The sequence below is a fragment of the Pogoniulus pusillus genome, chromosome 27, assembly GCF_015220805.1.
Source record: "Pogoniulus pusillus isolate bPogPus1 chromosome 27, bPogPus1.pri, whole genome shotgun sequence".
In the NCBI taxonomy this organism is placed as follows: Eukaryota; Metazoa; Chordata; class Aves; order Piciformes; family Lybiidae; genus Pogoniulus; species Pogoniulus pusillus.
Window position 1 is genome coordinate 1,431,403 of NC_087290.1, and position 25,185 is coordinate 1,456,587.

General features: G+C 52.9%; 1 protein-coding gene across 9 annotated transcripts in view; it reads left to right on the forward strand.

Annotated features, from left to right (window-relative positions):
• CUX1 (cut like homeobox 1) overlaps positions 1-25,185 on the forward strand; it is a 426,690-nt gene that overhangs the window by 164,518 nt on the left and 236,987 nt on the right. For all 9 annotated transcript variants that reach the window (XM_064166481.1, XM_064166473.1, XM_064166478.1 and 6 more), the window contains exon 4: positions 12,355-12,433. In XM_064166481.1, the coding sequence (XP_064022551.1) occupies positions 12,355-12,433 (79 nt within the window). The remainder of the gene's footprint in view (positions 1-12,354; positions 12,434-25,185) is intronic.

A 25,185-nucleotide genomic window follows, 5' to 3' on the forward strand; every position in this document is an offset into this window, starting at 1 on the left:
GGGGCTTCAGGAGGGCTGGGCAGGGACTATTGACAAGGTCTTGTAATGAGAGGAGGAGGAGGAATGGGTTTGAACTGGCAGAGGGGAGATTGAAACTGGATGTTAGGAAGAAGTTGTTTGCAGGGAGGATGGTGAGAGACTGGCACAGGTTGAGGGTGGTGAGACACTGGCACAGGTTTCCCAGGGAGGTTGTGGAGCACAGAAGCACCCAACGTGATCTTTGATCACGTTGGGTGCTTCTGTGCTCCACAACCTCCCTGGATGTGTTCAGCACCAGGTTGGATGAGGCCTTGAGTGACCTGTTCTAGTGGGAGGTGTCTTGCCTGTGGCTGAGCTTTGAGGTCCCTTCCAGCCTAAACCATTCCATGACAGAGCTCAGCTGCTGGGATAACAGGCAAGGTCCTAACCCTAACACAGAGCATGAGAAGCAGGCAAGGCTCTGTGCAGCTTTCTGAAGCTCTTGCAAGTTCATCTCACAGAGTTAGGGAATGGCTTTGGTGGGAAGGGACCTTTCAAGGCCATCCAGTCCAACCCATGCAGTCAGCTGGGATATCTGCAAGCAGAGCAGGTTGCTCCCAGCCCCAAATAACCTGCACTGCTGCCAGCCATGGGGCAGCTCCCACCTCTGTGGGGCAGCCTGGGCCAGGCTCTCCCCACCCTCAGGGGCAAACATTTCTCCCTTCTCTCCACTCTCAATCTCCCTCTTTCAGTCCAAACCATCCCCTCTTGGCCTGGCACAACAGGCTTTGCTCCAGACTGTCCCCAGCTCTCTGCTCTCCCCTCCCAGCCCTGCAAGGCCACCAGAAGGTCTCCTGCAGCCTTCTCCTCTGCAGGCTGAACACCCCCAACTGTGCCAGCCTGGCTCACAGCAGAGCCCTTCCAGCCCTGCCAGCACTGCTGTGGCCTCCTCTGGCCCTGCTGCAGCAGGTCCCTGTCTGTGCTGTGCTGAGCACTCCAGAGCTGCCCCAGCACTGCAGGAGGCTCTGAGCAGAGCACAGCAGAGGGGCAGAATCCCCTCCCTGCCCCACGCTGCTGGGGCTCAGCCCAGGACAGGCTGGGGCTGGGCTGGCAGGACTCAGTGCTCACCTTTGCAGCCTCCAGCACCCTCAAGTGCACCCCTACTCTTCAGGCCTTCATCCCCAGTCTGGACAGCTACTGGGTGTTGCCTTGACCTGTGTGCAGGACTTTGCCCTTGGCCTTTCTGAACTACAGGAGGTTCTTGACCTTATCCTGGCCCCTCTGGACCACATCCTGTACCTCTGGTGTGGCACTGAGTGCCAGCTCCTGTCCAGCACCCCCAAGGCCTTCTGCACAGAAGCCCATGCAGTGTGCAGGCAAGTTGCAGTGAGGCAGCAGCTACTCCTAGGGTAACTCTGGGGAGGCTCAGCCCAAATCCTCTTACTTTTATGTAACTGACAGAGTGCTGAGTGCCTGCTGGCAGCTGGTGGGTTCAGCTATATTAAGGCTGCTGTGCCGCTGCCACGCGTTGGGGTGAAATGCTCACAGTGGTGGGAAGGGATTTCTGTGAGATGGAGACAGGCAGCTCTGCTCCAGTTCACAGTGTCAGGAGGAGCTTCTCATCCTCTTCAAGAAAAAGAAGAGAGCTTGAAGTGTGCTGGAAGGAAGAGGGATGGGAGAGCTGTGCAGAGCATGGCATCTTCTTCTCCAAAGCCACAGTCGTGGCTCTGCTTAGTAGAGTTCCTGTGGGGCACTCTGCAAGCCTGTGTCTGGCCTGGTTCTGTTGCAACAGAGATGCAAGGTAGTAAAGTGTTAGCAAAAGGTTAGGGTTTGGTATTCCTGTGCAGGAGAGGTTTGCAGAAAGGTAGTGACTGAGCTCATCCTTGGAGGATTCTTCAGCCCTCATTTTAAAATCTGGGCTTGTTCAGCATGGAGAAGAGGAGGCTGAGGGGAGACCTCTTGGCTCTCTACACCTCCCTGAAAGGAAGTTGGAGCCAGGTGGGGACTGATCTCTTTTCCCAAGGAACAAGGGACAGGACAAGAGTAAATGGCCTCAAGTTGCCCCAGAGGATCTTTAAGTTGGCCACGAACAATTTCTTCCCACTGAGGGCTGTCAGCCCCTGGCACAGGCTGCCCAGGGCAGCAGTGCAGTCCCCTTCCCTAGAGGGACTTCAAAGCCATGGAGGTGTGGTGCTGAGGGCCAGGGGTCAGTGCTGCCCTGGCAGTGCTGGGCTAAAAACTGGATCTGATGGTTTCAGAGGTCCCTCTCAAGCTAAACGTTTCCCTGATCTATGAGATACAGAAAGAGAAGTTTGGATCATCCATAAGGGAGCAAAGCACTGCTGGGTTCTGGGTCACAGAGGCAGGAGGAGGGGCAGGTGACAGCTCCCACTCACCTCACTGTGCTGCTTCTCCTGCCGGGAAGCTGGAGGTGGTGTGGAACAGCACTGACTGCTCAGCCCCAGCAGGAGCACTGCTCCCTGTCCTTCTCCTGCTCCACTTTGCCACTCCAAGCGTGGCTGGGCTGGCTGCAGATGTTCTCCATCCTGCCTTGTGCTCTTGCTCGAGCACAGCAAGCTCTGACACCTCCCTGCCTAGTGGCAGGGCAAGCAATTTGCTGATCTGCTCTCCAGAGAGATGTTCTTTCACTTCTGGGGGGAAGAACGAATGCCCCCCCGGAGCAGGTCAGCTTTTCTTCTTGCAGGGTGTGTTACCTGTGTGAGTTAGGAAAAGTCATGACTGACCACTGCTGACCAGGGACAGAGGCCAGGAAGCAAGGTGCAGAATGAGAAGGGTAAATGATTATTTGTGTGCTCATTATCCAGCCCCAAGGGTGGCTTCACAGAGTTCTCACACCCTTCAGAGGCTCAGCTGGGACTGATCACTAGCAGCCACTCCACTGATTGCTCACCAGAGCCAGACCTTGCCAGTCAGCAGCATTTCTGCAGCATTCCTGCTGCCTTCCTATGGGTCCAGACTCCTCTGGAGCCAGGCCTGCTGGAGTTACTACCTGTGACACCTGAAAACGCTGGGAGGGCTTAAATCATGTCTCAGGGATCAGGGATGCTGGAGTTACCTTGGTTGTCCAGGGGTATCCTTTATGTGTCATGGACAGCTCTGAGCTTCCAAGGAGCAAAGAACTTATTTCCAGGGCCAAGTTGTTAAACATGAGCAATGCCACAGTCTGCAGGAACTGGGGGCAGATGTGTGCTGTGCACTGAGAGCCTGAGCAAGGGCAGCACTGTCCTCCTCCCACAGCAGCTAGGGAAGGAAGCTGCAGAGTCACAACTCTCTGCTTGGAAGAGATTTTAAGATCATCCAGTCCAGCCATAGCCCAGCCCCTCCCTGCACACAGCTCTTACACCATGGCCCTGAGCTCCTCATCCAAACAGCTTTTAAACCCCTCCAGGGCTGGGGACTCCACCACCTCCCTGGGCAGCCTGGGCCAGTGCATGATGACCTTTTGAGTGAAGCAGTTTTTCCTAATGCCCATCCTGAGCCTCCCCAGCTGCACCTTGAGGCCATTCCCTCTCATCCTGTTAACCTGGCAGGAGAGGCTGGACCCCACCTGGCTCCAGCCTCCTTTCATGCAGTTGCAGAGACCAGTGAGGTCTCCCATCAGTCTCCTTTTCTCCAGCTCCCTCAGCTGCTCCTCCCCAGCCCTGTTCCCCAGACTCTTCCCCAGCTTCACTGCCCTTCTCTGGACCTGCTCCAGCCTTGCAGTGTCCTTCTTGGAGTGGGTAGCCTGAAGTAGTATTGGAGGTGTGGCCTCACCAGTGCTAGGGTGGTATTTACAGGGGTAATTGTGATGGCATTTGGCACTTTGACCCTCCTTTTGCCCCCCCTGTCTTGTCACTGTGCTTTGGTGCCATGCCCAGCCCATGCCAGTATCAGAGTGATGCTGGCCAGTGCTGGGTGCTCACCTCCTCCCTGGTGCTGAGCCTGGCAAACATTTAGGGTGAGTCAGCGTGCAGGCAGGAGGGAACAGAAGTTTGCTCTCCTCTGTTGCTTAGATTGTCTTGGAGTGGCTGAGCTGAGCCATGCCAGGCTGCAGGGGCTGTAGATCTGGTGGGGGGAAGCAGGAGCCTGTGGCCCGAAGCAGCATGAGAGAGCTGAGCTGCTCCCTTCAGTCCCTGCCCAAGGATGGACTGGGAGCTGAGAGAGCAGGAGCTGAGAGCTTGGAAAGGCAGAGAGGTGTGAGGAGGGACACAGAGGGGTTATCAGCACATCTGGGAGAGGTTCAGCAGCCAGAGCAGAGCCACCAGGGCAGGTAGCTGAAGGCAGGGTGGCAAACAGCAGCAGGCAGGGAAACAAAGCTGCCCTGCTGCCATCAGGATCTTCAGGCACAGGGTGGGCTGGGCTGCTTCGCTGGGAGGAAGATCAAAGAGTGGAAAGGCAACCAGAAGCTGTCCTGTGAGATGCAGGGAGCTGAGCCTTCCTCAGGGGATGGCAGCATTGTTTGTCTGGCAAAATCAGGATTTCTCTGGGCATGAAAGGAAGAGAAGCTTTGAAGGGTTCAAGGCTGCAGCAGTTTCAGAACGGAAGAGTTGAGGGTTGAGTCTTAATTCAAGCTCTCAACTTCAGGTTAAATCAGGAGGTGGTGAGCCAGATGTGCTCTTCCCAAGCTGCCTTCTGGTAGCCTACCTGTGCCCTGCACCCAGGCAGCTGCTCCAGACAGCTTCAGATCATATCCTTGGGAAGTCCTGATTCCTGTCAGAGGATTTATAGCACAGCTGAGATGGACCCTGTGTGCTTTAGGCAGCTGCACGGGACATAGTGCTGCTTCATCCTCCATCCGAAGTCCTACCAGTTGCAGCAAAGATTAAACAACCAAGGAGGTAAAAGGAATTAAAGATGGAAAATGCTTTTCACAGGACTCACAGAATTAGGGACCCCAAAGACCATCTGTTTCCAAAACCCTTTGCCATGGGCAAGGACACCTCCCACTAGACCCAGCTGCTTAAAGCCTCATCCAGCCTGGTCTTAAAACACTTTGAGGACTGGAGCTTGCACAGCTTCACTGGGTAACCCCACTCAGTGCCTCACCACCCTCATGGGGAAGAATTTATCTACCAGAGTCTAACCTGAGTCAAGCTTCTTCCACTTCGGTGTGAGAATGCTGGAGGCCTGGGGCAGGCTGCCCAGAGAGGCTGTGGAGTGTCCTTGTGTGGAGAGCTTCCAACTCCCCTGGCACTGTGCTGCTGGGCAAGCTGCTGTGGGTGCCCTGCTGTAGGAGTGGGGCTGGACTGGATGACCTGCAGAGCTCCCTTGCAACCTCACCGTGCTGGCATTCTGTGATTCCTTCTCTGAGAAGTTGTCTTTGGGATGCTGAGCTGTCTAAAAGTGAAAGGAAAGCCCCAGCAGTGCTGAGTGATCCACGCTGCCCTGTCAGCAGCAGCACATCGCGGCTGTGTGCTGGTCCCTGGCTGTGCTCCTGTGCTGGTGCCTGTAAGGTCAGAGTACTCCAGTGTCAGTGCAGAGCACAGCAGCACCTTCAGTCCCAGCTTCGTGTGCAGAGCTTTATCTTCTGGCTTCATCGTGGTGCTCAGAAACACCCTGGTGCAGCCTCCTGGCTGCAGCTGCTGAGGCAGTACCAGGTACAGCAGCACGCAGAGAGCATCCATCCCACTTGTGCAGACCTCAGCACGGAGCGCAGGTGATTTGTGGGGCAGCTGACATCAGACTCCAATTAATGCTGAAATTCCTTAAGGAGTGACAGATTCCAAAACAAAACCACGGCTTTGGCTTTGATCTCTTTGCACTTGACTGGGCAGAGCTGCAAGGGGAAGTGGTGATCGTCGGATAAAGCCAGATTCATCTTCCCTGCCAGAGGGACCAGAGCTGTGCTGCTTCCCTGCCAGTGCAGATGAAGCCACTGATCTCCTTGCTGGTCTTGTAAGTTTAGCCCCATGCAGGAGATGTTAGGCTGTCCGTGCTGCTGGGGTAGTGTGCCAGCAGTACTGGGCAACCAGCAACCAGGACAGGGGGAGCAGAGAGAGTCCCAGCATGGTGGGGACGGAAGAGACCTCTGGAGATCATCCAGTCCAACCTCCCTGCTAAAGCAGGGCACCCACAGCAGCTTGCCCAGGATCATGATGGCCAGGAGAGGTTGGAAGCTCTCCAGTGAAGGAGACCAAGGAGATGTTCATGGTTAAGCTGAAGAGAGGTGCTTATGGAGGAGCAGGGTGTCACTCAGCCCCCACTGTGAGGCTGGGACCCTGAGCAACACCTCACGAAGAGTGAGGTGGGCAGAGGGAGGGCTGCTCCCAGCCCAGTGCCTTGCTGCAGCTCCCTCTGCAGAGCTCCAGGGGTGTCTGAAAGCCGAAGGGTGTGCTGAGGAGGGGAGGATTCCTCGTGTCTCATTCCTGGTATCTCAGGATAGCACCAGGGGGATTATCAAGACAAATAGGATGCCAAAACTTAAAAGTGAACATATGCTTGTGGGGGTGGTGGGGAATGCAGGGGTCACTGTTGCTTCTTTCTAGTCAGAGAAGACATAATGGGGCCTGCTTTAGATAAATTAAGATTTGGAGCTAAGCTGGTGTCAAGACTCCACTGGTGTAATTGTGAGCTGACTTCTTTCAGGGTCCCTGAAGTTTGTTAGAGTCAAATAGAACTGTTCAGCAAGAGTTTTGTAACAGACTGGGGCTGCTCTAACGCGAGCTGGCTGCAGCTCCTCCTCGGTGGCACCTGAACCACTTTTACTTTGGTTTGAAAACTTTTTAGTGAGCTTCCAAATCTGTGCATCCCTCTGCTTCTGGGCTGCATTTCGGGCTTGCTATTTTGGATGTCTTTTTTCATCTCCATGTTTCCTTCTTTCCTTTTGTAGCTGGAAGCTGGCATACTGAATTGGTGTGGGGCTTTTCGTTCCAGTTAGTCATCGCAGGGCTTCATCTATGTTTTATTTGGGGGATCTAAAATAGTTGCAGTGCTCATTTTTAATGGAACCTTAATCTGGACAGATGGATTCGTTCTAAATATTAAAGAAATCTTTCTTCCTGCTGGGCTTGTTTGGAATCCTGGTCCTGAATTTGGCAGGGAGGAGGCAGGGAAAGTGTGAAAGTTTCTGTGATTTACAAACTGCTTCTGTCAGGAAGTTTGTGATCTGCTTGGAAGATGTTCACAGAGCCACTGAGTCCCAGCACTGGGAGGGCTGGAAGGGACCCCTGGAGATCATCCAGTCCAGGCTCCTTGCTCCAGCAGGGCACCCACAGCAGCTTGCCCAGCAGCACAGTGCCAGGGGGGTTGGAAGCTCTCCACACAAGGACACTCCACAGCCTCTCTGGGCAGCCTGCTCCAGGCCTCCAGCACCCTCACAACAAACAACTTGCTCCTCCTCTCCAACCTCCTGGGCTCCCCTTTGTGCCCTTTGCTGCCCCTTGTCCTGTCAAAAGATGTTGGGGTGCTCAGCTGAGGTTCTTGCCAGAGAGAGTGATTGGCACTGGAATGGGCTGCCCAGGGAGGTGGTGGAGTGGCTGTGGCTGGAGCACTGAGTGCCATGGTCTGGTTGGCTGGGCAGGGCTGGGTGCTGGGTTGGGCTGGGTGATCCTGGAGCTCTCTTCCAGCCTGGTCTATTCGATGATTCTGATGGTGTTTTCTGTCGGGGTGCTCAGCTGAGCTGCTGCAGTTGTGTTGGGTGTTTGAGTGTGAGCTGTTAGGGGTGGAGCAGCCACACCTTTGGCTGTCCCTGGGGAAAAGAGAAGTGCCAATGCCCTTTATTACCATGTGAGCAAGCAGCAATGGGCAAACAGCTCGCTCCTGTTACTGCAGTGAAATGGGAGCCTTTAAAACGCTTTGGGTTTGGTACGAGGGGCAAATTGATTTCGCAGGCTGCAGTGCGGAATCAGCCCTGTAATGCTAATTGTATTTAATAATAGTCATTTAAATTTGGCTACACTCTGCTGAGCGGCAGCGAGAGCAAAGCCTGTGCGGGAACGCCGAAGTCCAGAAGCCTGCCATATGGTGTGCTGTGGCCTTCGGAGCCCGGCTCGGTGCAGCCACGGAGTGTCTGGGCTGCAGGAGCCTCCCTGCCGCCTGCGCCCTCCGCCCTCGCCCCTCCGCAAGCGGCGCTGGGACGCGGCTGGCGCTCCCCGCTGCCTCCCTGCCGTCGGCGCTCCGTGCCACGGCCTGATTTCAAACAGGCTTTGTGTGAAAATGTTCCAACCAAATTACTGATGTTCTCCTTCCCTAATGAGCTTCGTCCATCTGGGATGGCTTCGGCTCAGATTAGTACATGGGCTGCTCGCTGCCATCCATCCCTCGCTCTGCCGCACGTCGCAGCCCCCTCAGAGCCCAGTGCCCCTCCGGAGCCTGCCTCGGGGACGTCCAAAACGCAGACCTGGACACAACTTACAGCTGCTCTCCACCTCCTCCCTCATTTTGGCCTCTGCTTGTTAGCAACCTTCCAGTACCTTTCTGTTTTAGCTGTCGAGTTGCAAATAGCTCCAGTTGCAGTTTCGCTGCACTTCCACAAGGCTACATAGAGTGGGGTTGGATGGAAGGGACCTTAAAGAGCATCCAAGTCCACCTCCCCTGCCACGGGCAGGGACACCTCCCACCAGCACAGCTTGCTCAAGGCTTCAGCCAGCCTGGCCTTGAACACCTCCAGGCAGGGGCAGCCACAGCCTCCTGGGCAGCCTGTGCCAGTGTCTGCCCACTGTGAAGAATTTCCTTCTCCTCTCCACTCTCACCCTCCCCTCTCCCAGCTCAAAGCCATTGTCCCTCATCCTGTCACTCCCAAATCTTGTCCAAAGTCCCTCCCCAGCTCTCCTAGAGCCCCTTCAGGTTCAGGAAGGCTGCTCTAAGGTCTCCCTGGAGCCTTCTCTTCTGCAGTCTGCACAGCCCAAAAAGCTCTCCCAGCCTGTCCCCACAGGGGAGGTTTTCCAGCCCACCGACCATCTTGGTGGTCTCCTCTGAAGCTGCTCCAGTAGTTCCATGTCCTTCTTGTGCTGGGGCACCAGAACTGGACATAAATTAATGCAGATTTAGGGGGATTTAAACTTTTCTCTGAATACAATCTTGCCTTGTGCTGCAATAACTTCTCTCTTTACAACCTCTCCCCGTATCTCTCGAGTGCTGTCAGATGTTCTGGAGATGCTTTCCTTGTCCTTATTCTGCTCCTTGACCCGTCCCCATGTGCCTTTTCTTGGCCTGTCTATGGTGCATTGTGCTTCCCTGTCATTTCTACAGTTGTCCTGTGGTTCTCTGGCCTTAATCCTGCCTGTCCTGATCTGGACAAGTCACTTCCCAGCCACCAGACTAAGCTATGGCATCACGTGCGGCTGCCAGGCTGCCTCCCGTGCACTCTGCAGCTGACTCCCTCCATTATTTTAATCAACTACATTGTAGGATTTTTTTGGTCTCCCCCAATGAAAATCCATCCCTTCAGAGAGTTATTTTTGTTCAGTGTCAACAGAAGTGGCACCAAACCTGACCCCCAGCACCCTCCTGCTTACCTCTCCTCCCTGCATGCCTCCTCTCCCTGGTACCCTCTGCTTCCTGCGCCAAGGCTCTGCCAGCTCCGCAGCCACCCTGCAGCCCAGCTTCTGACCCCACCAGCCTGTCTGCTCTGGAAGAAAACATTGGGTACTTCCCTGAAACACAGGTAGAGAAGCTCTGGCCCTTGCTCCTGCCTTAGCTGCCAGATCAATAAGAGCTGAAGGACATCTTTTAGTCCATAGCGATGTACGCACCTGGCAGTGGCCTTGAATATGAGCTGCTTGGCCAGCTGAGAGCAGGCCTTGGGGGCTCTGCCTCTTCAGAGCCTTTCTTCACAGAATCACAGAATGTGAGAGGTTGGAAGGGACCTCCAGAGATCATCGAGTCATAGAATCACAGAATCAACCAGGCTGGAAGAGCCCTCCAAGATCATTCAGTCCAACCCCCCCTGCCAAAAGCAGGATCACCCAAGGTAGTCCACAAGGGTGCATCCAGGTGGGTTTGGAAAGTCTCCAGAGTAGGAGACTCCCCAGTCCCCCTGGGCAGCCTGCTTCAGGGCTCTGTCACCCTCACTGGAAAGAAGTTTCTCCTCAAGTTTGTATTCATTGTTCTGTGTCTTATTACTCTGCACCACTGAAAAGAGCTTGGCCCTCTCCCTCCACTTGCCCCCCACCCCTCAGATATTTGTACACATTGATCAGATCCCCTCCCAGCTTTTTCTTCTCCAGACCAAACAGCCCCAGGGCTCTCAGTCTCTCTCCATAGGGAGATGCTCAACTCCCCCAGTCATCCTTGTGGCTCTCCCTCGGACTCTCTCCAGCAGGTCTCTGTCTCTCTTAAACTGGGGAGCCCAGAACTGGATGCAGTATTGCAGGTGTGGTCTCAGCAGGCAGAGCAGAGGGGGAGAAGAATCTCCCTAGCCCTGCTGGACACACTCTGCCTGATGGCCCCCAGGATGCCATTGGCTCTCATGGCCACAAGGGCACATTGCTGGCCCATGCAGAACTTGCTGCCCAGCAGCACTCCATGAAGCTGCTGTCCAGCAGGGCGTCCCATAAGCTGTCCTGGACCCTGCTGTTATTCCTCCCCAGGTGCAGGACCCTGCACTTGTCCTTCTTGATCTTCATGAGGTTCTCAGCCTGCCCAGGTCTCATTGGGTGGCAGCAGAGCCTGATGCAGTGTTGGCCACCTGGTGTTGGTTTCTTGATCTGGGGAAGCTGTGGTGCAGTGGTGTCAGGATTTCCTGCTTCCCTTTCTCTCTGCTTTAGAGGATTCACTCAGTGGATTGATTTCAGCTCCAGATTTAGTCTGGAGTTCAGGAAGGAGTTCTTGACAGTGAGGATGGGGAGACACTGGCACAGATGGCCCAGAGAGGTCCTGGCTGCTGCCTCCCTGGAGGTGTTCAAGGCCAGGCTGAACGAGGCCTTGAGCAGTCTGTGCTGGTGGGAGGTGTCCCTGCCCATGGCAGGGGGTTGGAACTGGATGCTCTTTCAGGTCCCTTCCAACCCACCCCATTCTGTGACTGGCTCTTGGGCCACTTTGGGCTTGGCAATGTTTGGTAACTGTAAATCCTCTGTTGGTAAAGTCAGAAAATAGCTATTACCAAAAAGAAATGGTGCTGTGGAATAAATGGTTTCTTCTCAGAGCCATAACACTGCCCTTGCTTGTAAAGTGAAAGCTTAGGTGAAATTAGAGGTGTAGGGGAAGAGAAGAGGTCGTGAGGGGTAGCATCAGGCAGTGTCTTGGTTGCTCTGGTGTGTGCTGCTGAAGAGAAGGCGAAGGCAGTTGGAGCCTGGCGGCGCTCCGAGTGCTCAGCCACTGCAGACTCTCTAGGTCTGGGCCTGAGCTTTGCCTGAAAACTGATTTTTGTAGAGAAGATTCAGAGTTGCTCATTCTGAGTACCACAGGGTGCCCCACGGATGCCCCTTCAACCTCTGGTAGGGATGTGATGGGTCAATGTATGTGTGACAGAGCAGGCAGCAGCTCTCTTGCACTGCATCTTAGTATGTGCTGGAGGAGTGCTTCCCTCAGCCTCCTCCTCTCCTGGCTAAACACCCCCAGGTCCCTCAGCTGCTCCCTCCTCCAGACCCTTCCTCAGCATTTTTGCCCTTCTCTGGGTCTGCTCCAGCTCCTCAGTATCCTTCTTGCAGTGAGCAGCCCAAAATTTAACACAAGATTTGAGCTGTGGCCTCCCCAGTGCCCAGCACAGGGGCACAATCTCTGCCCTGCTCCTGCTGGCCACACCATTGCTGACCCAGGCCAGGCTGCTGGTGCCCTTCTTGGCCAGCTGGGCACAGCCTGGCTCATATTCAGCTGCTGCCAACCAGCACCCCTAGCTCCTTTTCCATGGGACAGTTTCCAGCCCCTCTGCCCTCAGCCTGGAGCCTCCGTGGGGTTGTTGTGACCCAAGGGCAGGACCCAGCACTTGGCCTTGTTGAAGCTCATCTCACTGTTGTTAGCCTGAGGATCCAGCCTGGCCAGACCCCTCTGCAGAGCCTCCCTACCTTCAAGCAAATGAGCACATCCCAGCTCGATGTCATCTGCAGGTTTACTGGGTGTGCCTCTGTCTCCTTGTCCAGGTCACTGATTAGAGAGACCCCAGAGAACTGGCCCCAGTGCAGCCACCCCCTGGCTTGGTGCATTAGCTAGTTTGGTGTGCAGTGCCTCCACTTCTTGCTCCAGCTCTCAGTGTAAGATCACACAATACAGAATGCCCTGGGCTGGGAGGGCCTCCCAAAGCCCAGCCAGTGCACCCCCCGCTGCAGTCAGCAGGGGTATCCTCAGATATCCCAGAGCCCTCTTGAGCCTCACCTTGAAAGTCTCCAGGGATGGGGCCTCAGCCACCTCCCTGGGCAGCCTGCTGCAGTGTACCACTCCCCTCATGGTGCAGAACCTGCTCCTCAGTGCAAAGGAGCTGTCCTGGGCCAAGCCTAACAGCCTTCTTCTCGCCCCCTGCAGATCGACGCGCTGGGGAAACGAAGCAAAGAAGCCGAGGCAGCCTTCTTGAATGTGTATAAGAGATTAATTGATGTTCCAGGTAAGCAGATGACCTCCCTGTGCTGCAAACCAGGTGCTTTGTGTGTGGCTGAATGCTGGAGAGCATTTGCTCTACCTCTGAGAAGGTCAATCTGAGCAGTGGGTTTATTCTGAAGGGCTTCCACTCCAGTACTGGTTCTGATAGAGCTACACCCAAGGCAGAGTTCCTGAGGGCTTTTAAACTCTCCACTGCATTTCCACTTGGCTGTTGGTGTGAATCACTGGAGATCATTACAAGGTGGTGTCAATCCCAGTAATTTGCCTACCAGAGGGTTCAGAGATGCTGAACAAAACCCTGAAGCTTCATCAAGAAGCAGCAAGCTTTGTAGAGGACAGAGAAAACTGTTCAGACCTTCCAAATAAACCCCAAAAGCTTTAATGAAAAGTAAATCACCTCCAGATTTCAGCTCTCCTCGGTGTAACTCTGACCATAAATGTTCTTCAAAGGCCTTTATTGTGTTTGCTTTCAGCTGGCCTTTGTGCTTGGCATCAGAAGTTTCCAGAGCGATTTCTTTTGGGAGTTGATGTTGTTTTCCCCAGGGGTAGATGGAGACTGCCTGAAGAGATTTTTCTCTTTACAGTGGCACCCAAAGGTGGCAACAGTCCAGGGCTCCCCTCCCAAAGCTAGGCCTGACTGACCTGTGGGCATAGGCCAGTGTGCTGTCTGTGTGTCTGTCTGTGTCTGTGTGTGTGTGATTTCCACTGAGTTCCAGCATGGTGAGGCTGCAAGGGACCTCTGGGGGTCACCCAGTCCAAGCTCCCTGCTCCAGCAGGGCACCCACAGCAGCTTGCCCAGCAGCACAGTGCCAGGGGGGTTGGAAGCTCTCCACACAAGGACACTCCACAGCCTCTCTGGGCAGCCTGCTCCAGGCCTCCAGCACCCTCACAACAAACAACTTGCTCCTCCTCTGCACAGCCAACCTCCTGCCTGACACTTTGTGCCCCTTGCTGCCCCTTGGCCTGTCCCTGGCCCCAGGCTCTTGCCCCCCACAGCTTCTTCAGCTCTTGCTGAGCATTGCTCAGCTGCCCTCTGGGGCTGCTCTCCTGCAGGCTCTCAGCCCCAGGGCTCTCAGCCTTTGCTCCTCCCAGAGCTGCTCCAGGCCCCTCAGCAGCTCTGCAGCCTCCCCTGGGCTCTCTGCAGCAGCTCCCTGGCTCTGCTGAACTGGATGCAGTGCATTTTATAGTTCTCTAAACCATTGACACTCTGTATAAATATTCAAACTACTTATCTGGAGAGGCTTCAAGATCTAATTAATACTTGTAAGGGCTTTTAAGGCCTCATTGCAAAGTGCAGCTCTATCTTTACTTACTTTACCTTTCAAAGAGCACATTTCCTGCACTCTTCAAACAAAAACTAATTTTGATGTATTTTTTTCACCCCTTAATTGGTCAAACCCCCTCAAATCAGCCTTTCTCAGCTGCTTGCTGAGAGCTCACAGGCCTCTTTTTGCTGCTCTTCCACTCAGAGTCGAGCAGTGCCCAGCGATGCGAAGCGCAGCAGAGGCGATGGGGGCCTTGCCACGCTCCTGGGCTGCCCTGGCTCTTTCTATCTGTTTCCAAGCTTCTCATGTGTTTCTTTATCTCTTGTCTAAAGACACACCTTGAGTACTGTGTCCAGTTTTGGGCCCCTCAATTCAAGAAAGATGTTGAGGTGCTGGAACATGTCCAGAGAAGGGCAACAAAGCTGGTGAGGGGCCTGGAGCACAAATCCTATGAGGAGAGGCTGAGGGAGCTGGGGGTGTGCAGCCTGGAGAAGAGGAGGCTCAGGGGGGATCTTATTACTGTCTACAACTACCTGAAGGGGCATTGTAGCCAGGTGGGGGGTGGCCTCTTCTCCCAGGCAACCAGCAATAGAACAAGGGGACACAGTCTCAAGTTGTGCCAGGGTAGGTCTAGGCTGGGTGTTAGGAAGAAGTTCTTCCCAGAGAGAGTGATTGGCATTGGAATGGGCTGCCCAGGGAGGTGGTGGAGGCACCGTCCCTGGGGGTCTTCAAGAAAAGCCTGGCTGAGGCACTTAGTGCCATGGTCTGGTTGACTGGATAGGGCTGGGTGATAGGTTGGACTGGATGATCTTGGAGGTCTCTTCCAACCTGGCTGATTCTATGATTCTAAGAAGGTTCTTCTTTACTAATGTTTCCTGCTTTCAGTTGATTTGCTGCAGGTAGAGCTCGAAAGGGCAAAGGGAAGTGCAGTGCCTTTGCACTGCTGGATTGGCTGTGAGTCGATGGTTCTTGTGTGGTGTTAGTTATCCCCATGGGTCCCTTTGGGACATCTTTATCACAGAAACTAGCTTAACATAAAGGAGGGAGCTAAAAAGAAGGCCAGAGCTGAATACAGAGCTGGAGAAGTTTTGAGGAAGTTCTACAACCCTCAGATGTGTGTGGCTGGGAGAAGACCTAAAGTCATCAGTCTCCCTGGTTTGAGGCACAGGCACAGCTGTGAGAAAATAGAAGCAAGGCAAACCTTTGCTCCCCCATCCTCACTGCCTGCACTTGTGGTTTTGCTAGCAAAGGGGGACATTGCTTAGCAAGAGTTGAGTCTCCTTCTCTGGGGACTTTCCAACCCCACCTGGCTGCATCCCTGTGCAAACTACCCTAGGGGATCCTGCCTTGGCAGGGAGGTTGGACCTGATGATCCCTGGAGGTCCCTTCCAACCTCTAAAGTTCTGTGCTTCTGAGAAGGCTGGAGAAAGACACAAGGCAGTGAAAGAGCTGTGGTGAGAGCAGTAGGCCCTTGGTTGCCTCACAAGTGTTGGATTTGGGTTAATCAGCCACAGCCTAAGAGTTTTTCTTTGCTTCTTACCTGCCCATAGCCTTAGTGAGGTTCCATAGGTGAGCAGTTTGTGTGGCCGCTCAGCTTGTGCCATGGGCAGAGGCGAATGACTCAGAGAGGTCCTGGCTGTTGTGTGCAGGATGTGAGCAGTGTTGGGCATGGGACAGGCTCTCCCAGCTGTGTTTTGTGAAGGTAACCTCTCCATGCAGATGTGCCCAGCACCTGCAGCCTACAGCCACCCTTCAGTGCTCAGGAGAGGGGCTGCAGCTCCACGCTGCCTCAGCCCAGGGTGCTCCTGCTGCCAGCATTTGGGAGGCCAGTAAAGTTTGACTTCCAGCAGTCTGGTTTGTTTCAGGGCTGAGTAGTGGTGTCAAACAAGAGCTGTGTGTGATCTTTTCCATGTGCAAGGCATTCTCTGCAGCCTGGCACTATCACAGAGCTGGGATGTGAACAGCAGAGCCTGAAAGAGAATGCAGGACTCGTATCCCACCCGTGCTGGAGGATCTGCCTGCTCTTGGGCTCTAAAGGGACTTTTTCAGTGCTTTTGGTAGGAGAAAGAGTTTTCTGCTTTGCTTACTTTGCAAGAGGAAGATTTACACCGCTCTTTCCACACTCCAGTCTCTCTCTTGCCCAGCCTTGCCCTGCACATGCCTTGTGTTACATGTCAGGGAAATACTTCTTTGACTACACCTCAGAGTCTCAGCCTGGCTGAGCTGCGAGTGCAGAGGAGTCTGTGGGATTAGAACTGTCTACAGGTGTGAACCCCTTGCTGTATCTGCAGGCCTGAGAGGTACCCCAGGACTGTACTGGTGTTGCTAAAAGCAAATTCCAGGCTCTGCAAGAGAAGTCCAGCCAGTCTCCTCCAGCTAGAAACTCCCTGTTTGCAACATAAAGCCACCAGGAATGTCAGGCACTGGCTTTCATCAGGCTGAGGTGGGCTATGCTGTGGGGCTAGGTGACCTTTAAGGTCCCTTCCTACCCATGCCAGACTATGATTAGGGCCTTGCTTCCTTCTATTTGGTTTGCTGTTTCCTTCTCAGGTGGGTGTCAGGAAGATGGGGCCAGACTCTTCTCACAGGATCACAGAAGGCTGGGGGTTGGAAGTGACCTCCAGAGATCATCCAGTCCAATCCCTCAGCCAGAATAGGATCACCCAGGGCAGGGTGCACAGGAGCACATCCAGGTGGGTTTTGAAAGTCTCTGAGGAGGGAGGCTCCATAACCTCTCTGGGCAGCCTGCTCCAATGCTCTGTGTTCCCCAGTGATAGGACAAGAGGTAGTGGGCATAAACTTGACCATAGGAAGCTCCATCTAAACCAGAGGAGAGACTTCTCTACTTCGAGGGTGGCAGAGCACTGGAGCAGGCTGCCCAGAGGCAGGGGAGTCTTTGTCCATAGAGACTTCCAGGGCCCACCTGGATGTGTGATCTGTCATGAGGACCCTGCCTTGGCAGGGCGGTTGGACTCAGTGATTCTCATCATACAGAATCACAGAATTAACCAGGTTGGAAAAGACCTTTGAGATGATTGAGTCCAACCATTCACCTAATGCTTCCAGTCAGCTAACCCCTGGCACTGAGTGTCCCATCCAGTCTCCTTTTAAACACCTCCAGGGATGGGGACTCCACCACCACCTCCCCAGGCAGCCCATACCAATGCCAATCACTCCTACTGGGAAGAGCTTCCTCCTAACATCCAGCCTGAACCTGCCCTGGCACAGCTTGAGGCTGTATCCTCTTGTTCTGTCCCTGGGTGCCTGGCAGCAGAACCCAACCCCACCTGGCTACAGCCTCCCTGCAGGTAGTTGTAGAGAGCAAGGAGGTCTGCCCTGAGCCTGCTCTTCTGCAGGCTGAGAAGAGCTGGCATTGGACAGCAGGCAGTGCCCAGGGAGGGCTGTCCTCTGCGCAGCAGCCTCAGTACCAGTTTCTCAGGTGGGTTAGAGTCACAGAATCAAGCAGGTTGGCAGAGACCTCCAAGCTCATCCAGCCCAACCTATCCCCCAGCCCTATCCAGTCAACCAGACCATGGCACCAAGTGCCTCATCCAGGCTTTTCTTGAGCACTTGCAGGGACGGTGACTCCACCACCTCCCTGGGCAGCCCATTCCAGTGGGTTGGCTCTGCTGGCTGTGGCCTTGCAGATGCTGTGACCTGTCCATGTGGCATTTCAAGCACCTAGGTATGCTTTCAGCTCTCGGCTCTGGCCGTGTTTGCTTTGCGGTGTGAGAAGGAAGCGATGATCTGGCGCGGGAGCTATGAGTGGAATGCTGCAGGGTGGCTCTCCAGCATCCCTGCTCCATGACAAGGGGGCAATTTTAGCAGCCTCTCAATATCCTTTATAGGGCCAGAGAATAATTGCAGCCGAAGCCTAATTCCCAGCAGCCAGTTTTATGGTTCTGGAGGCAAGCATCTATTCCTCTGCTCGGTAATAATGTGCACACTTTATATAATTAAAAAGGGCTTCTATTTTAATTTTGCTTTAAAATGATCTGTATTGAAACTCCAGCTCCAGTGTTTTATGGATTCAGCTGAGTTTAATGATTTTCTTTCCTGACTTGCCTGGAGTTTTGACTCTGGCTCAGCAGTAAGGAATTTGTGGGAAGGGTGATATTTCACTTGTAAATTGTTTGGTTTTGCTCTGTGCATCGGGGGGGTTCTCTTCAAAAGATAAACCCAGACCTTTTCATATCTCTCTCCGGCTTTTATGGTACTGTTAAAACAGTTCTGTCCCTGGCTTGTGCTGCAGAATTTATCCTTCCTAAAGGAAAGCACATGTCAAGGGAAACAGCTTGGTTTATGTACATTTATACAGCTGTAATTCTCACCCAGCTCGTTCTGTCTTGCTCGAGACTGAACATTTTTAATTAATGGAATTAATTTTCTCATTTAATTGCCTTATTTTCAGTGTGCAGCAGAGAGCCGGGGGAAAGCGAGTGCTGCCACATGAATTGCACTAATCAACAAGGTTGTCACAACTTACCTTTAAAAATAATGTGAATACATTTATTTGGAAGCACAGGGAGGCTGGGGTTGTATTTTGAGGAAGCTTTCTCCCATCTGTTCAAGATTTCTCTCTCTCTGGTTGTATAAAATGAGTGTATTATGTTAGCTCCCTTGGCTTTTAGGGTCTTAATCTTGCAAACACTTACAGTGAAATTGGAGCCCTGTTGTGTGAAGTGTTTGGAGGAGCCTGTGCTCATAATTCTGCTTTTCTGACGCTTTGAAAGAGAAATATTAAGCATTAAAAACACTAAAAATTAAATCTTTTCTCCTTTTAAAAGGAACAATGCTCACGTCGGGGGGAGGTGGGTTGGTTTTGTTGTTTGGGTGGTTTTTGAAATCAAACTTGAGTGTAATTTTCAAGTAGAAGTTCAAATGTGGAGCCCCAGAGCGACTGGCAGATGACAGTATCTGGCTGAACTGGTTAAATGGAGTTTCTCTTGCTGCTGTGTCTTTATTGCTGTGCAGTTAGCACACAATGCCGCAGTTGGGTTTGCTCAGCTTTCAGTCTTGCTCCTGCTAAGTGCGGCTCTTGTGTAGGCAAAGAAGAAACAATTCTGCCTCGGAACAGAAAATCTGCTCTCGCTGTGGCATCACTTAAACTGAAGCTGGGTTGGGTGCCTGTTTTCCTCTCAAAGCTGGTTATGTATCTTTGCAGTACTACCAAGAGTTTGCCAACAAGAGGAGTACCTGCGAAGGTTGTCTCCTTCCTGTGCCTCGCTCTGCTTCAGGGGGAACTGGGGTGCTGCCTGGGTTGTGGGCACAGCACTGTGAGCCCTGACCACGCTCTGGCACCCCGCCACTGCTTCCCCTGCTGCACCAGGCTTTGCTGACCCCTGCTCCAAACCCTCCCTCGCTCCTCCATGCTGCCTTTCCACCTGAGGCACAGCACTGCACCTCACTTACACCCTGTGTAGGTGTTGTGCTTGCCCCCGTGTGAGCGAGGGGGAAGGCAAACGCTTTGCTCTGGGTTCGGTGCCTGCGCAGGCAGTGAGAGCAGAGCCATAGGTGGAATTCCTTTCTGCTTAATGGGGATCTTCTCATCAAGAAACTACTCTTGTCTTGCCGGCTGGAAGGGGGTGGATGCCTGTTGTTATTGTAGGCTCTCCCCAGGTCTCTGCTGTCATCAGATCTGCCCTGACTTTGGTGCCGTATCCTGTGCGTAGTTCTTGGCTCAGAGATCTGCTATCTATGGAAAGGACAAAATAACAGAGAGGGGAAAAGGATTTTTTTTTTCCTAGTGTGCCCTGTCAAAGCAATTAAAGCAGTAACAGTGAAAGATGGCTGAAGAGGAAATTTTATCTCCCCCTTACTCCTTGCCATCGTAAATCGCATGCCCTGCCATGGGGGCTGTATCTTATGAAGGGGTTTGGAGGAGGAGCAGCCTGGTTCCAGGGGGGTTATCCACACAGCCAGCATGGAGCATTTTTGTTGACTTACAGCCACAGTTCAGCCTTGCAAATTCAAGCTGCCCTGTGCAGGGCTTGCTTTTCCAGGGAATAGGCTTTAGCTGAGGAAACACAAACTTCTTTTAAAAGAAATTAAAAAAAAAAACCAGCCCAAAAGCAAACAAACCAAAAACCAACACAAAATAAGTGCTGGGGGATTGCTTCTAAAGGCAGAAAGGGAAATGATTTCTCCTCCGTAAAGAGAGCTTCGTTTCTCCACCACGGAGCCCTTGCTGGCAGCAGTGTGAGCTGCAGAACTCACTGCTGTCACTCTCCAGTGCCTTGTGATTATTTACAGCTTAGCAACGCTCTCCAGACTTGCATTGCTGTTTGGGCTAAGAGAAGACTTCATTCAAAGTGTATTTGATCAGTGTTCTGAGGTTAAAGGTGGTACAAGAGAAAAAAAACAGGTTTGATTGGTTTTATTCCCCCCCCCGAAAAATTGTCTGTTGCTGATGTTGGAGGTCAGAAGTGTGGGTGAAGTTGTTGTGTTTATGTACATTCTGCAGTGTGTTTTTGTATAGCAGAAAGGTAAAGGTTAATGCCAGCCCCCACAGCAGAATGTCTGTGCAGACTCTTAGACACCCCAGTGACCCAGAAGCTGGGTGATGTGCTGAAACTGCAACCCGAGCACAGCCAGCCTCGTGCCAGCTCAGAGGGGGTGAAGGTAAATTTAGGAGAGATCTAACAAGGGGAGAAGAGAAAGGTTCACTGCAAGGAACTCTTTAAGCACATCCTAAAGTGGAACACTAAAAAACTGAATGCTCAGAGGACTCTTCACTGACTTTGACTGTTTAGCAAAACCCTAAAGAGCAAGGTCTGGGTGCTGTGTGCCCAAGTTTGTGAGCAAGGTCTGGGTGCTGTGTGCCCCAACTTTATGAACAAGGTCTGGGTGTTGTGTGCCCCAAGTTTGTGAGTAAGGTCTGGGTGCTGTGTGCCCAAGTTTGTGAACAAGGTCTGGGTGCTGTGTGCCCAAGTTTGTGAACAAGGTCTGGGTGCTGTGTACCCCAAGTTTGTGAGCAAGGTGTGGGTGTTATGTGCCCCAAGTTTGTGAACAAGGTCTGGGTTCTGTATGCCCAAGTTTGTGAACAAGGTCTGGGTGCTGTGTGCCCCAAGTTTGTGAGCAAGGTCTGGGTTCTGTATGCCCAAGTTTGTGAGCAAGGTCTGGGTGCTGTGTGCCCCAAGTTTGTGAGCAAGGTGTGGGTGTTATGTGCCCCAAGTTTGTGACTAAGGTCTGGGTGCTGTGTGCCCCAAGTTTGTGAGCAAGGTCTGGGTGCTGTGTGCCCCAAGTTTGTGAGCAAGGTGTGGGTGTTATGTGCCCCAAGTTTGTGAGCAAGGTCTGGGTTCTGTATGCCCAAGTTTGTGAACAAGGTCTGGGTGCTGCCTGCCCCAAGTTTGTGGCGTATCAAGGCTGATCAGCACTGACAGCTTAAGAGAAATGTTTGCTCTGGTTACAAACTGAGACTCTTTCCTGGCTCCTTCGTGATGCACAACACAACGGTCACCTCTTTCCAAATAAAATGGATTTAAAAACAAGTAAAGGCACATAAAATGAAAAGGCATCTAATTTGCTGCCCTTAACTGTAAATGGAAAAGGAATATTCCTACCACTTGCCTTTTCTCAACCTCAGAGGGAAAACAATATTAGAACGAGTATTCTTAAGAGGAAAAGAAACAAAATGAGCCTGCTCACGGACAACAGGAGCAGTGCAGAGACCCCCTCCCAAAGCAGTAGGGAGTCTTGGTAAACACACTTGAAAATCTGATAAAATTAAGCAGAGAATTGAGGATAGTTAATGCTTGAAAGAGTGAAAAGTGATAAACCCCTGCGGTGGCTGCAGGTAGCGAGGTTTAGCTTGTGACTGTTTTCCATCTGAAGACAAAAACCTTGACATGTTTACACCGGGTGAAAAAAAAAGCCATGGAGCTGCATAAAGAGATGAGAAATGCTCTAGTTGTGGAAGCTGGGTGTGGAGGAACAGTCTGCAGAGTTCAACTTAGGGGCTGCAGGCATCAGTGATTTCCTCCGAACTGTTCTGCGCAAAGAAATGCCAAGGGGGGAGGAGGGGTGGGAGGGGGGTGTTAAAGGGACGTTTTGAAGTCCGGGCTGCAGGCAGGAGTTCTGAGCTGCACTTTGGTGGGGGCAGCGGCTGGCACTGGTTTGTAGAAGTGAGTGGCCTGGGATGCTGCTCCAGCCTTTGCGTAGTCGAGTGCTGAGGAATGGAGAACAGCTCAGAACCACTTCAGCCTCCTTCTTTCTGGAGCTTGAAGCAGAGAGCCAGCATAAAATGCAGTTTTGGCTGTGTCCTGGACGAGTGCATGCTGGTAGGGCAGACTTTTAGCATCGCCGAGCTATTTTCAGCTGAAGCACAGGGTCCTGCCCAATTCTCCTCTTTAGTATTCATTCACTTCATCCTTATGTTTTGAAACCAATGTCAAAATACCTAAAAATAGCTCCTTTACCTGAATCCGTGCCTTGGAATTGGGCTGTCTGATCACATATTTATTCCCCCCCCCCCCCCCCCCCCCCCCCCCCTTCCTTTTCCTTTCTCGTTGAATTAATAATTGGATAAATTCCTTTGTAAAAGCTGGAATAAATATTCGAGGGGAGAAATATCCCTAAAGCACACACTTTAAAAAATTTATTGTGTGCTTGTCAAGCCCTATTTTATTTGGTAGGCTGGAGGCACGGAAGGAAGAGGGGAGGTGCAGATAAGGGGAGGGATGCAATGAATAGAAGCAGGAAGAATGTGTGGTTCAAGAGAGAAGATATCCCTGAGCTACAGGAGAGCAGATATCCCTGTGGGATAAGAGAGCAGCCGTCCCCGAGGGCACAGGCTGTGATCACCACCTGGAGGTGATGACTGCTGTCGCTTCAGGAGTGGAGTTAGAACAGCCCTGACCCCGGTGCAGGGAGCAGTGCTGGGAGCACCAGCGGCAGACTTGGCTGCGCTGGGGAATCCTGGACTTCGCCTTGCTCAGTGGCAGGAATGTGAGCTGGCATTAGAACAAACCTCAGCTTTCAGAGGGGTTAGTGCTAAGCCTGTTCAGCGGCGTGTAGGAGAACCAAGGGGTGATCGTGGCAGAAACACTTCCAGGCACAGCACAAGGCTCTTTCTGCTTTTAATAACCTCAAAGTAGGAAAAACGAAACTTGGGAGTGCAAGTGATTTTCAGTACCTGTCCTGTGCTTCGCACCCAGCTCAGGGCACGGGCAGCAAATTCCAGTGTCTTCAGCCAGTACTGGAATATTAACAGTCAAACTGGAGCGTTTTCAGCTCCATGGCTTCTCTCGTAACTCATTGGGTCCTTGGCAGCTGGCATGTGATAGTGCTGTAAAACACTGTATCACCTATTACGGGTACTCTCTTTTTAACATTAACAACCTTGCCGAGCCTTTGTTTTGGTAGCTTCGCTGGAAATACAAGGGACTGGCAGTGTGATTCCTGAAGGAGTCAATCGTTTACTTGCCCTTACCTGACTGGTTTGGATCCTAGGCTTAGAGATGCGTCTTTGGGGCAGGGCCAGAACATCTTTCCAGCAGTACCCATTTTAGAATTAGTGGATAAATAAAGGATGTCTTTAAATAATAACCCCCGACGTCTAAGAACCACGTTCTGGCACAGGGATCTCTCTGCCTGCGGTCAGCCGGGCTGCGTACCGCTGCTCCTCGCTTCACCTCGCCCTGCGAGCGGAGAGCGCTGCCGCCGAGCCGCTCTTGCGGTGATTAATAGGGAGGAAAGGCGCCGGCTTGCTGCCACTTCCCCTCGTCCCCGTGCAGGGGAGTCACTTCGGCATTGCTTTGCTGCTTTCCTGCTTGCAGAGGTCGGCAGAATGGGGGATTCTGCTTTTGTTAGGTTTCTTTTATCTCACAAGGAAAATGAGAGTCCCTCACCCTCTTGTGGGCGCTTGGAATGCCCTGGTAGAGCCTTTACAAAATGCTCCGACAGCAGGAGGGTGAGGAGAAGAAGGCTCTAAAAAAGTGGAGGGGGGAGGGGGGGAAAGCAAGACAAGAGAGAGATCTCGGTCCTGTGGGATGGGGGAGTAAGAAAATATGTATAATTCTTGATTGAAGGAAGAGCCTTTTCATGTTTTTTATGAAGTGAGTTGGAGAGATGATGAGCTTTGTTTCAAACGGAATTGCAGCTATAACTCTTCTGTCCCTGGGCTACCAGAGTCATAGGGGAGAAGGAGGCAAAGCTATCATTTATTCCGTGAAATCTTTGTCTCAGTCTCTCTAGGCTATTTCAATTTACCCCTGAAATTTCTGGGGAATAATTAATGAATTAATTAAGTACGCTGTGAGGTGTTTGAATATTCAAAAGCCACCATGGTAATTATTATTTTTTCTAAAACACATTTTCAGGTTATTTTCAGATACGCAGCCTCCCAAGAAAGCACTTCCAGCATCAGAAGCTAATAGAGCTCCTTCCTGCTCTTCCTGCCTCCGAACCGGAGCCTGCTCTCCAGCAGCGGCAGCCTTCACGGCAAGCAGCGGCGGTAGCAGGGCTGAGCAGGGATGCAGTTGGAAAGGGCAGGACCCTTTTTTGTTTGGCTTGGTGATGGAGGCGTTGTGACAGCAGAGCCGAACTTCTGGCCTTTCACAGGAGTTAAATCCCATTAATGACGTTGTCTTTAGGAGCTTTTTGGTTTTGCCTCCCTCTCCCTTATCACTTGGCGTGGGCGTCTCTTGTAAGCGATCACCGAGAGGGCTCTGCTAGCGGCGCGGTTTGGGCAACAGAAATGCAGGCTTGCTGAAAGAAACACCCTGCCCTCGATGGATTATTTTTAGATCTGAACCTCAGGAAACACATTTCCAGCGATATATAAAATATTAATTACCCCTCCACTTCTGGCACTGTTTCATAACTTGCTTTCTGAACGTTTCCAGTGGTAGCAGCCGGTGGGGAGGAGAGGGGAGGGTTTAGGGGAAAACACAACCTTTTGTTTTGGAAAAGTCTCTTCGGGAGCTCCATTTTCAAATTCAAACTTAACAAACAAATGCGCCAACGCCGGAGCCCGCTGGCCGCGGGCTGTTCCAGCGCCTTTCCTATCTCCGAGCATCGCAGTGTCGGGAAACGCTCTCGTTAGGGTGGCCGTGGGACGGGTGAGCAGCCTGTCCTCGGCCCGGCACCGGCCTGGCCTCGCCGCCCGCCTCCCTTCAGCCTGGCACCGGCTTGCCCGCCCTCAGCTGCCGCCCGGCCGGGAGAGGGCCGGGGCTGCCTCCCGATCCATGCCGGGCGATCCAGGCCGCACATTGCCGCTCGCCGCACGGCCCGGGCCGTTGTCGCCGCGGGCTGCGAGTAGCCTCGGCGCCGCCGCAGGCCCCGCTCCTAGCCGGCACCGGCCTGGCCCCTCCGGCCGCGGCCTGCCCGCCCGCGGGGCAGCGGCGGGTCCCCGGCGGGCTCTGCGGACAAGTGCGCAGCGGTGCGCTCAGAGAAATAGCGGCTGTGTGGAGAGGGGGAATCGGCCGGAGCTCCGCGCGTTGTGCATCTAGACAATGACATCGCTTCTCCACTTCATGGGGCCAATTTCCCT